We start from the raw sequence: 13,321 nt of genomic DNA, 5'->3' as shown, positions 1-13,321 counted from the left end.
CTCTATCAGAGCATGACCAGCCTTGCGCCTCTGTCCACACAGGCTACTGGGCTTTGCAGCTCCTGCCAGGACGGGCCTGGCAGAGGGATCCCGTACCTTTGTCTTCTGGGTTGTCTCTTCACCTCCCTGTCCACTTCCATGTCCCTCTGTCCAGCCGCCTGTCTGCTTTATAGAGAAGAAGAGCACAGGTGGGCAGTGGAGTTGGGTGGCTCGGGGTTCCAACCCCGTTTCACCACCTACCCACATGTTATTTCCCCCGGTCGGTTGCAGGTACTATATTGTGCCCGTATGGTGTACCAGGTCTCATCTCCGTGCTGGGGAAGCAGTAGTGAATGGGGCAAAGTCCATGCCCTCACGGAGTGTACAGTCTGCAAGGGGCAAACAGGCAATAAATATATTTTTAAGGAGTAGATTCTAGCATTCTATTATATAATTATAATAGAATGGAAAGCTATGATGGAAAATAGATTGCAGTGAGGAGACAGGGAGTGATGGTGGAGGGTGAGGGAGCTGTTTCAGACAGAAGGACCAGAGACAGCCTCCCTGTGGTCCCGACGGGCGTGGGGTGAGGGAGACTGCCACCCGCAGATCTGGGGAGAGTGTTCCAGACAGAGGGATCAGTGTTGCAAAACCTCAGGGAAGGCTGGAGTGGAGTGGGAAAACCTCAGGGACCCTCAGCTTCCTCATCCCTAAAACCAGGGTGCTGAGATGCTGTTGTGAAGGGTGGAAAAGATAGCTCCTGTGTAACACAGAACATAAAATCAGTCCTCAGCAATGGTCTTCACGGCTGTCCTTTCTCTCAGCTCATCCTGTGGTGCTGGTTTGTAAAGCCTTGAGAAGATGCTGAGTGATGACCTGACATTGCAGGTGTCTCCGACCTCAGAACCCAGGACTGTCCCTCAATTCGCCACCCATACTTGCTGTGGGTGACTATGAGGTCAACGTTCTTCCTCCTTCCCCAAATCCAGCCCTCTTACTTTCCTCTGGCTTCCTCCCGTTTCTAGCTTTCCTCACCCCCGACTCCCTCCTCAGTCTCCTCTGACTATTCCTCCCATGCTGTCATATCTCTCCTCCCTCTGGAACACTCCATGGCTCCCTTTGCCCAGATCTGCTCTGTTGATTTCTGGGGCTCTCCCCACCTGCATCCCTGCAACATCTACCTCCATCCTTTTGATCCCCCATTCCCAACCAGCATTTTTCTCGGGGTCTTTCTTTCTCAGGCATCCTTTAATCTCCTACATCATGAGATTATGGATGATTTTTCTTCTCTTTTCTTTTTTTCTGGTGGGTTTGTTTTTTATAGTGCTTATATATTGCTTTTAGGAGTTCATTTTAAAAGTTCTTTTTTAGTTAGAAAGTGTCACACACACACACACACACACACACACACACACACACAGCTTATACTCGTTTGTCCCCAAAGAGTTAGGGGCTCCACATTCAGAATTTAACTTCCTCAGGAAGATGAAAGCAAGTCCCCAGTCAGAAACTTCTCGATGTGGCATGTCTTTCCCTAAACTGTCAGACATATTCACACAGAACAAGGATGACCATGACTTTTTTGAACCTAATTAGTTTCTAAATGGGTCACCTCAGCTATGCCAAGGATTTAGACTTTTATGAGGATGGGCCTCTCCAGCCTATTCTAAAGAAATTAGATCATAACTCTGCCCCTGGTAGTTTCAGGAGTTTGGAGGCAACGTGTTGGCCTTGGCCACTGCCTTGCAAGCCGTTGACCTTTTTCTCTGCTGCTTCATTTTTGTTGCCTGCAAGCTCTGTGAGGGCCGTGAGCCTTGATACCTGGGCTCTGACAGGGCCCTGGAGAGTCTGGAATCATCAGGATAACAGTCACACGGTTTTACTAACTTTTCAAATAAGGAGGGGTGTTCAAAGCTGAGTTTCATCATCTAGAAGAGAAATAAATTATATTCCACGTGAAGAACTAACACAGGAACATAAAGCATCTTTACATTCACGGTATTCCAGTGCCTGTTCTGTGAGAGATGGTGGGATTCCAGTGCTGACTCTGATGCTATTTTTTTAAACATCTTTATTGGAGTATAATTGCTTTACAATGGTGCGTTAGTATGTGCTTTATAACAAAGTGAATCAGTTATACATATACATATGTTCCCATATCTCTTCCCTCCTGTGTCTCCCTCCCTTCCACCCTCCCTATCCCACCCATCTAGGTGGTTACAAAGCACCAAGCTGATCTCCCTGTGCTATGCGGCTGCTTCCCACTAGCTATCTATTTTACGTTTGGTAGTGTATATAAGTCCATGCCACTCTGTCACTTGGTCCCAGCTTACCCTCTCCCCCGCCATAGCCTCAAGTCCATTCTCTAGTAGGTCTGCGTCTTTATTCCCGTCTTGCCCCTAGGTTCTTCATGACCTTTTTTTTTTTAGATTCCATATATATGTGTTAGCATATGGTATTTGTTTTTCTCTTTCTGACTTACTTCACTCTGTATGACAGACTCTAGGTCCATCCACCTCACTACAAATAACTCAATTTCGTTTCTTTTTATGGCTGCGTAATATTCCATTGCATATATGTGCCACATCTTCTTTAGCCATTCATCTCTCGATGGACACTTAGGTTCCTTCCGTGTCATGGCTATTGTAAATAGAGTGCAATGAACATTGTGGTACATGACTCTTTTTGAATTATGGTTTTCTCAGGGTATATGCCCAGTAGTGGGATTGCTGTGTCGTATGGTAGTTCTATCTTTAGTTTTTTAAGGAACCTCCATACTATTCTCCATAGTGGCTGTATCAATTTACATTCCCACCAACACTGCAAGAGGGTTCCCTTTTTTTCACACCCTCTCCAGGATTTATTGTTTGTAGATTTTTTGATGATGGCCATTCTGACCAGTGTGAGATGACATCTCATTGTAGTTTTGATTTGCATTTCTCTAATGATTAATGATGTTGAGCATCCTTTCATGTGTTTGTTGGCAATCTGTATATCTTCTTTGGAGAAATGTCTATTTAGGTCTTCTGTCCATTTTTGGATTGGGTTTTTTTTGATATTGAGCTACTTGAGCTGCTTGTAAATTTTGGAGCTGAATCCTTTGTCAGTTTCTTCATTTGCAAATATTTTCTCCCATTGTGAGGGTTGTCTTTTCGTCTTGTTTATGGTTTCCTTTGCTGTGCAAAAGCTTTTAGTTTCACTAGGTCCCATTTGTTTATTTTTGTTTTTATTTTGATTTCTCTAGGAGGTGGGTCAAAAAGGATCTTGCTGTGATTTATGTCATAGAGTGTTCTGCCTATGTTTTCCTCTAAGAGTTTGATAGTGTCTGGCCTTACATTGAGGTCTTTAATCCATTTTGAGTTTCTTTTTGTGTATGGTGTTACGAGTGTTCTAATTTCATTCTTTTACATGTAGCTATCCACTTTTCCCAGCACCACTTATTGAAGAGGCTGTCTTTTCTCCACTGCATATTCTTGCTTCCTTATCAAAGATAAGGTGACCATATGTGCGTGAGGTTATCTCTGGGCTTTCTGTCCTGTTCCATTCATCTATATTTCTGCTTTCGTGCCAGTACCATACTGTCTTGATTACTGTAGCTTTGTAGTATAGTCTGAAGTCAGGGAACCTGATTCCTCCAGCTCCGTTTTTCTTTCTCAAGATTGCTTTGGCTATTCGGGGTCTTTTGTGTTTCCATACATATTGTGAAATTTTTTGTTCTAGTTCTGTGAAAAGTGCCGTTGGTAGTTTGATAGGGATTGCATTGAATCTGTACATTGCTTTGGGTAGTATAGTCGTTTTCACAATGTTGATTCTTCCAATCCAAGAACACGATATATCTCTCCATCTATTTGTATCATCTTTAATTTCTTTCATCAGTGTCTTGTAATTATCTGTATACAGGTCTTTTGTCTCCTTAGGTAGGTTTATTCCCAGGTGTTTTATTCATTTTGTTGCAATGGTAAATGGGAGTGTATTCTTAATTTCACTTTCAGATTTTTCATCATTAGTGTATAGGAATGCAAGAGATTTCTGTGCATTAATTTTGTATCCTGCTACTTTACCAAATTCATTGATTAGCTCTAGTCGTTTTCTGGTAGCATCTTTAGGATTCTCTATATATAGTATCATGTCATCTGCAAACCGTGACAGCTTTACTTCTTCTTTTCTGATTTGGATTCCTTTTATTTCTTTTTCTTCTCTGATTGCTCTGGCTAAAACTTCCAAAACTGTGTTGAATAATAGTGGTGAGAGTGGGCAACCTTGTCTTGTTCCTGATCTTAGTGGAAATGGTTTCAGTTTTTCACCATTGAGAACAATGTTGTCTGTGGGTTTGTTATATATGGCCTTTGATATGTTGAGGTAAGTTCCCTCTATGCCCACTTTCTGGAGGGTTTTTATCATAAATGGTGTTGAATTTTGTCAAAAGCTTTCTCTGTATCTATTGAGATGATCATATGGTTTTTCTCCTTTCACGTTGTTAATATGGTGTATCACATTGATCGATTTGCATATATTGAAGAATCCTTGCATTCCTGGGATAAACCCCACTTGATCATGGTGTATGTTCCTTTTAATGTGCTGTTGGATTCTGTTTGCTGGTATTTTGTTGAGGAGCGTTTGCATCTATGTTCATCAGTGATATTGGCCTGTAGTTTTCTTTCTTTGTGACATCTTTGTCTGGTTTTGGTATCAGGGTGATGATGGCCTTGTAGAATGAGTTTGAGAGTGTTTCTCCCTCTGCTATATTTTGAAAGAGTTTCAGAAGGATAGGTGTTAGCTGTTCACTAAATGTTTGATAGAATTCGCCTGTAAAGCCATCTGGTCCTGGGCTTTTGTTTGTTGGAAGATTTTAAATCACAGTTTCAATTTCAGTGCTTGTGACTGGTCTGTTCATATTTTCTAGTTCTTCCTGGTTCAGTCTCAGAAGGTTGTTCATTTCTAAAAATTTGTCCATTTCTTCCAGGGTGTCCATTTTATTGGCATAGAGTTGCTTATAGTAATCTCTCATGATCCTTTGTATTTCTGCAGTGTCAGTTGTTACTTCTTGGTTTTCATTTCTAATTCTATTGATTTGAGTCTTCTCCCTTTTTTCCTTGATGAGTCTGGCTAATAGTTTATCAATTTTGTTTATCTTCTCAAAGAACCAGCTTTTAGTTTAATTGATCTTTGCTATCGTTTCCTTCATTTCTTTTTCATTTATTTCTGATCTGATCTTTATGATTTCTTTCCTTCTGCTAACTTTGGGGTACTTTTGTTCTCTTGGCGGCGGCAGCAGCAGCTTTAGCGTCTCGTGCCCGTCTCTGGGGTCCACACTGATAGCCGCGGCGCGCGCCCGTCTCTGGAGCTCCTTTAAGCGGCGCTCTTAATCCCCTCTCCTCGCGCACCAGGAAACAAAGAGGCAAGAAAAGGTGTCTTGCCTCTTTAGCAGCTCCAGCCTTTCCCGGACTCCCTCCCGGCCAGCCGTGGCGCACTAACCCCCTTCAGGCTGTGTTCACGCCGCCAACCCCAGTCCTCTCCCTGCGCTCCGACTGAAGCCTGAGCCTCAGCTCCCAGCCCCGCCCACCCCGGCGGCCGAGCAGACAAGCCTCTCGGGCTGCTGTGTGCCTGAGGGCACCGATCCTCTGTGCGGGAATCTCTCCGCTTTGCCCTCTGCACCCCCGTTGCTGTGCTCTCCTCCGCGGCTCCGAAGCTTCCCCCTCCGCCACCCGCAGTCTCCGCCCGCGAAGGGGCTTCTAGTTTGTGGAAACCTTTCCTCCTTCACGGCTCCCTCCCACTGGTGCAGGTCCCGTCCCTATCGTTTTGTCTCTGTTTTTCCTTTTAACTTCTGCCCTACCCAGGTACTTGGGGAGTTTCTTGCCTTTTGGGAAGTCTGAGGTCTTCTGCCAGTGTTCAGTAGGTGTTCTGTAGGAGCTGTTCCACATGTAGATGTATTTGTGATGTATTTGTGGGGAGGAAGGTGATCTCCACGTCTTACTTTTCCGCCATCTTGAAGCTTCTCCACTCTGCTACTTTTTGAGTGAGCCATTGCTCGGGTTATTTTAAAGCCCTGATGGCCTGGTTTCCAGGGCAGGGTGTGAACAGTTCAAAAATGTAAGGACAACAGAGAGCCTGTTTCTCCCTCTCTTGCTGGAAGAGACCAGTGCAAAATGATCAAGGAAAAAGTACTTTATTTCTTCAAAATTATTATTTTGAGCCTTTAGCAGGTGTGCTTCTTATGTATAACAGCTTCTTCCAAAGTCTGAGGTGGTAGGTCTCATGTTCATCTTTTCCGTACCAGAACTTGAGGGGTTATTCAAGAACATTCCAACATAGCCCTTGAGCCTTGCTCTCTTCATCTGTAAAATGGGGTAATGCCTACCTCACAGGGCTATTGAGAGGAGGAAAAGGATTAAGTGAAATAACAAAACGAAGTCTGGGTCAAGCACCCAGCTCAGTATTTGACTCATGGCAAATACTTGATAAATGGTAGAATGCTGATGGTGAAAGTGAGTCAGCTACGCCCTTGCAGGGGAAACACTCTGGGGCCTGATCACACTCAGTCAGAACCTGATCTCATGTGGTTTGCCCGGGGATGAGGGGGTTTACCCTGTGGTTATGATGGGGGAGGGGAGTCAAGGCTGAACTTCTCCAGGCTGGAAATGCCACCAATTTCTGTTTCCATAAATATAATCAGTTTACCTTTATGAAAGTTATGAAGGATTCCTGAGGGTTTGTGAAGATGCCTTTGTTTCTGTAAACTAACACCACGCGGAGGGCCTGCCCGGACTGCCGTGATGCTGAGGGGGGACCAGGGGAAGCAGCAGGGCATCAGAGGATGGCTCCCGGGACAGGAAAGCAGGGATGCTCACAGGACTTCAGGCTCTGCAGGCAGTGGGAACTCAGAGTGCCCACTTCTGTGACTCAAGTGACCGTTTTCAGAAATGAAGCAGGTACCCCAAGGATAACGGGTACCTTGAGGTTGGAGTATACAACTGCCCACGGGAGCATCCTGTGTGACCCCCCCCGGCCCATGTGGCTTGAAAATTCCAACGGGGGCTGAATCTTGTCATTCCTAGACAGAGCCAAAGTGCTAAGTGCACATAGTCCTGGGAGAGGTGATGCGACAGCCGCCTGTGATGTAACTTACATGGCAGGGCTGATTTGGAAGCAGATTCTGAGAGTGGCAAGGATTCTGAGAGTTAAGGAGGAGGACAATGGGCTGGAAGAAGGAGAGCACAGAGGCCTTGAGAAGGGGAAGGGCCTGTGGCCAAACGCGGGCAACTCTGCTCCCTCCACGTCTGGCCTGGGGCTGATCAGCTTTCTCTGGAGCAGATAATTCTCCCAGTGTGTGTGCAGAGACACTTCACCACTTCGGAAAGGAGCAGCAGGCTACCACCATTTCAATGAGGATTTCAGGAAGTGAGAAAAGAAAAAAAGTAACAAACTGGCTGGAAGCTGGAGTGTATATTTATGATGCAGAATGTTTAATGACATGAAGAGGCAGAGTGGTAATTTAGGCTGTTTTATGTTGTCTCCCAGGAATCGTAGGTATATTTGCTAATTAAAAAAGGCTTTGTGTGGGGGAGGCATCATTCTCCTGCATATTGTGGGGTGTAATCACAAATACCTTGACATTTATTCGAATTCATAAGACTTGGAAGAGAGAGAGAGAAAATTAGCATAATTTGTTGAAATATTTGGGAAAAATGTGACATGGCTGTTTTCAAATGTTTTTACTACCAACAAAGGCCATACCCTCAAATAATATTTATGGACCAAAAGCTCATGGGATGGGTCAAAATTCTTAGAATGGCTATTCTGGGTAGGAGGAATAGAGTTATTTTCTTTTTTCAATTGTGTGTATTTAATTTCAAAGAGAATGTTAGTCCTTTATAATGATGGGACTGCAAATTTAAAATCTGCTTCTTTTATTTTTTTTTTGCAATAGGGTTACATGATGGAAAACTGAATCTCTGGCTTAAAATGTGACACAGTTATGTTTGTAACTTTTGAAGGTGACAGTGTTCTAATGCTGCAGGTAAGATTCAGGAAATGTTTATTCTTTTTAAACAGCATAATTTTCAGGATCAAGAGTTATCCAGAAATCTGAAATGCTTTATATGTTTTATCTTCATCTGATGTCTTCACTTAATTGGCAGGTGTTTTTCCATTAAGCACTTGATTTTTGCAGTAGTTGAATTGAGGGGGTGTTAATTTATTTATTTCCTAGCTGACCTTTGATGCTGAACTATATATTTTTCTGGCTTAAGAAAACTACTTCTTGTACATATGGAGTCATATAGATTCTACTGGGAGGGCTATTCCCAAAGAGTTTGTAAGGTCCAATTTAAAATATATAGAGTGAATGAAAATGAAAACATAACATATCAAAAAATGTTGGATGCAGAAAAGCAATGCTTAGAGGGAAATTTATAGCATTAAATGCTTACTTTAGAAAAGAGAATATGTCTCAAATCAAAAATTTTGTTCCCACCTCCAGAAAATAAAAAAATGGAGCAAAATAAGCATAAACCAAGCATAAAAAAGAGACTAACAAAGAAAAGAGCACAAATCAATGAAACTGAAAAAGGTGAAAAATCCATGAAACAGAAAGCTGATTCTTTGAGAAGAATCAATAAAGTTGTTAACTCCCTAGCAAGAATGACAAAGACAAAAAACAGAAAGACTCAAATAACCAGTATTAGGAATGAAAAAAGATATATAACTAGATATCCTGTGGCCACTAAAATAATAATGAGGGAATACTAGAAAATAGCTTTGCATTAATAAATTTGATGACTTAGAAGAAATTACCAATACCTCAAAAACCACAAAGACCCAAATGCAGCCACTTGAAATAGACAACCTGTGTAGTCCTATAATAGAAAAGAAATTTAATGTTTAATAATAATACAAAAGCTCCCCCCAAAGAAACCTTCAGGTCTAGGTTTCATTGGAGAATTCTATCAAACAGTTAAAGAAGAATTATACACAATCTCTTGCAGAAAATAGAAGAGAAGGAAACAATTCCCAACTCGGTTTTATACAGCTCGTATTACTCTGATAACCAAAAGTAGAGAGTACAAAAAAGGGGAAGCTACGTATCAAAAACTTGCATGACCTTAGATACAAAAATCCTCAATAAGATTTTAACAAATTAAATCTGGCAGTGTATAAAATGAATTATATACCATGAAGAAGTGGAATTCATTCTTGGTATACAAGGCGGCTTCAACATTCAAAAGCCAATCAATGTAATCCATCATATCAAGTGACTGAAAAAGAAAAAAAATTATATGATCATGTTGGTTTACACAGAAAAAGCATTTGACCAAACCCAACAATGGTTCTTGATAAAATCTCTTGGCAAACTAGGAATAGAGGGGAATTTCTGCAACTTGTGGATAAAAAAGTATCCACAAAAAGCTGTAGCTAACATCATGCTTAGTGGTGAAACACTGAATGCTTTCCCCCTAAGATCAGATATAAGTCAAGGATATCCACTGGTGCCACTGCTACTCAACATGGAGTTGGAAGTCATGGTGAGGGCAGTCAGGCAAGAAAAAATAAATAAAATACATAGAGGTTAAAAGGGAAAGAAGTGAAAACTGTTCTTATTTGCAGATTACATCATTGTCTACATAGAGAATCCAAGGAGTCTGCAAAAAACTTCTAGATCTAATAAGTGAGTTCAGCAAGACCATAGGATATAAGATCAATACACAAAAATCAATCAGATTTCTATATTCCATTAAGGAACATGTGGAAACTGAAATTAAACATATAATATCATTTACAGTTGTTTCAAAGAAAATAAAATACATAGGTGTAAGTCTAACAACTATGTATAGGATCTTTATGCTGGAAATTACAAAATGCTGTTGAAAGAAATCAAAGAAGTCCTAAGTGAATGGAGAGGCATACTAAATATATTCACAGATTGGATGACTCTGCACAGGAAATATGTCCATTTTGCCAGAACTGATCTATCTATCTATATTTATATAATGAGATTCCTACCAAAATCACAACAAAGTTTTTTGTAGACATAGACAAACTTATTCTCAGACATCATCAAAATGGTGGAAGAGGCATTTTCTGCCATCTTGCCCCCAAAGAACACCAGTTTTGACAATTATTCATGGATGAGAGTTCCTTTGTGAAAGTCCAGGAGTCCAGTGGAGAAGTTCCAGCACATTGTTGGAACAAACAAACGAACAAAAAATCTGAGATTGAACACATTGAAGAGGGTAAGAGGATAGGCTTCACTTTACCTGCGTTACTCCTCTCCCAGGGTGGCGCAGCTAAAGGACAAAAAGACCTTCTTGGCTGGTGGTTTCTCCCATGGGGAAAATGAGAGCAGGTGAGTGAACACCCAGCTTCCCCAGCTGTGCAGGACACTGCTGTAGTAATGAAAACAGTATGGTACTGGCATTAGAAAAGACACACTGACCCATGGAGCAGAATCCAGAGCCCAGAAATAAAGCCGTGCATATATGGTCAACTAATATTTGTTAAGGGAGCCAAGAATATACTATGAGTAAAGTAAAGTAACTTATTTTGGGGCAGTTATTTAAGAATTGCCATTTAATGTGGGCTGGATTAAAAATTGCTTTTCTTCTGTCTCCCTCCTACCTAAATGTTGTTTTAAAAAGCACTCCTTAAGAATATTCAGTAATCAGACATGGCACTAATTCACATTCTCCATCTCAGCTGATAATCCAAGTGTGTGAGGTTTTTCAACAATTTTCTCTTCAGGAGTATATTTTAAACTCAAGCTTGTGGTTCGACATTGCTTGACCCTGACGTTGTGACTCAGTGCTTTAATTGCAAGCTCTAGCTTGTAGACACTATGGAAAGGTGGTTTAATTTAGTTATGGGAGTAGTCACAATGTCTAACTATGAAGTGAAGTGGAAGCAGAGGAGAAACAGGGACAGCTTGCTTATTCTCATATAAATGGGAGCATGGGCAGTGAAAAAGAGGGACTCTGGACCATGGAGGGCACGGATGCAGGGATGTTGGGCTGGAGGGAGGCTGAGCTGCCTGCTCAGGAGGACATGTGTCATTACAAAGAGGCATAGCACCCATGCAGTAAGAACCCATACAGGGCTTTGAGGCCCAGGCTGAGGAAGGAAGCCAGGGATGGTCCAGTTTCACAGTCTGCTAGAAAGGAGATCACCAGAGACCTTAAAACCAGATTGTGGGGCTTCCCTAGTGGCACAGTGGTTAAGAATCTGCCTGCCAATGCAGGGGATACAGGTTCGAGCCCTGGTCCAGGAAGATCCCACATGCAGTGGAGCAACTAAGCCCGTGTGCCACGACTACTGAGCCTGCACTCTAGATCCTTATGCCCATGCACCTAGAGCCCGTGCTCCGCAACAAGAGAAGCCACTGCAATGAGAAACCCGCACACTGCAACAAAGAGTAGCCCCTGCTCGCCGCAACTAGAGAAAGCCTGCACGTAGCAACAAAGACCCAATGCAGCCAAAAATAAATAAATTAAAAAAAAAACTTTAAAAAAACAGATTGTGTAGGCCTTCTTTGGCCAATTTTCCAGATAGACGTCTTCCAGACACATGCTGGAAAAATACTACCTCAAGCTATGATCAAAGCTTATCAAGAGCTGGAAACACTGATTTTATAAGTGGTGTGGATCAGGGGTCCCCAAGACCACCCCCAGGTTTGACAATTCTCTAGGAGAACTCACAGGAGGCCACATACAGTCATCCTCATGGTTAGGATTTATTGTAGCAAAAGGATAAAACACAAACTCGGGCAAAAAAAAACCCAAAAAAACCTCTTATGCTTTGGGCTTCCCTGGTGGCGCAGTGGTTGAGAGTCCGCCTGCCGATGCAGGGGACACAGGTTCATGCCCCGGTCCGGGAAGATCCCACATGCCACGGAGCAGCTAGGCCCCTGAGCCATGGCTGCTGAGCCTGCGCATCCGGAGCCTGTGCTCCACAACGGGAGAGGCCACAACAGTGAGAGGCCTGCGTACCGCAAAAAAAAAAAACCCCACAAACTCAGCAAAGGGAAAAGGCACGTGGGCAGAGTCCGAAGGAAACCAGGCATGAGCTTCCAAGACACCTCTCCCAGTGGAGTCACAGAGGACATGCTTAATTCTTCCAGCAGTGAATTGTGACAGTACATGTGAAATGCTGTTTACTGGGGAAGCTCATCAGAGACTCAGCATTCAAGGTTTTTACTGGAGGCTGGTCACATAGGTACCCTCTGCCTAGCACATATTAGAATTCCAGATTTTCGGTCAGAAAACAGGTGTTTAGCACAAACCGTATTGTTTGCACAAAGTGTTTAGGCACAGAGAGCTACCCTTGTCAGTCACAGAAAGATAGGAACCCTCCCCAAATCCAGGTTCCCAGATGCCAGCCAAAGGCATCCTTGCAAGCACACCCTTCCAAGAATAGCAGTCTCAGGCCTTCTGTGTTAACTCTTCCGCAGTGGTGCTCTAAGATAAGGCAGATGCCCTTCCTGACTTTATTGCTAAGAAAATGAAAGATTAAAGGTGGTGGTGAGTGGGGAAGCATTCCCACAACATCCAGAATTAGAAGGAGAGAAGGTACTCAGACACTGCACCATAGATAAGAGGATTAAAAACCAAGGGGATGACTTCTGGTTCGAGATCATGGCATGAACACCAACAAGGCAGCTCTTTCCTCTTCAATCCTTTTGAAATAACTAGAAGAAAGAATAGAGGGGAACAGATCTGCAGGGGCATTGACAGTGGTAGAGAGGCCATCAGAAGACAAAGGAGTTTGATAAATTTCTGGAGAATGGGAAGCAGATAGGATGGAATTGATGGATGAGCTCAAGGGAACACTGATGGAAGTGGGAGTTGTTTCTTTTGGATGTCTCTGGAGAGATGCTGAGCCAAAGGGCTTGAGAGCAAGGAGAGGGATTGGAGCAGAGAGCCAGGCATTTCTCTGAAGGCTTGTCTGATGGCAGGACAGCCATCCTCCCCACATCAGAGAACTTGACTACAGCAGTAGCATCTGCCACAGCTCTGGAAACCTGCAGTAGGAAGGACACTTCGGTTGCCCAGAGAGAGGGCTTAGTCTTCTGGGGGTGAGAGACTGAGATTTGCTGGGGAAGGAGTGGGGGCAGCCTGCCTGCTTGTTGCCAGTCGACACAGCCTACCAGGAAACCTACAGTTGACATGCCCTGCTTTGTACCCAGAGCTTTCAGACTGCCTGGCATCCACCCAATGGTGGAGAAGATGGCGCTAGCTACCCTCCACTGGTCAACCTGGCCTTCCACTTGAGTGTTGGAATCAGCCCATATTGGGGAGGCTATCCCTCTCTGGGCTGGATTCTGTTTTGATTCCACTTATTGAAGCAGAGATAG

At 43.2% G+C, this 13,321-nt stretch overlaps 1 protein-coding gene across 1 annotated transcript in view; it reads left to right on the top strand.

Moving 5' to 3' along the window:
• Positions 1 to 13,321, top strand: part of ACOXL (acyl-CoA oxidase like) — a gene marked incomplete at its 3' end in the record, with an annotated part of 356,274 nt that overhangs the window by 211,696 nt on the left and 131,257 nt on the right. The window contains 2 exon segments of the mRNA XM_082643007.1: positions 7,907 to 7,924; positions 7,928 to 7,996. Coding sequence (XP_082499133.1) covers positions 7,907 to 7,924; positions 7,928 to 7,996 — 87 coding nt within the window.

Source organism: Mesoplodon mirus, assembly GCF_964341445.2.
Source record: "Mesoplodon mirus genome assembly, chromosome: 14".
Taxonomy (NCBI): domain Eukaryota; kingdom Metazoa; phylum Chordata; class Mammalia; order Artiodactyla; family Ziphiidae; genus Mesoplodon; species Mesoplodon mirus.
This window is presented reverse-complemented; position numbering and strand designations above follow the sequence as displayed.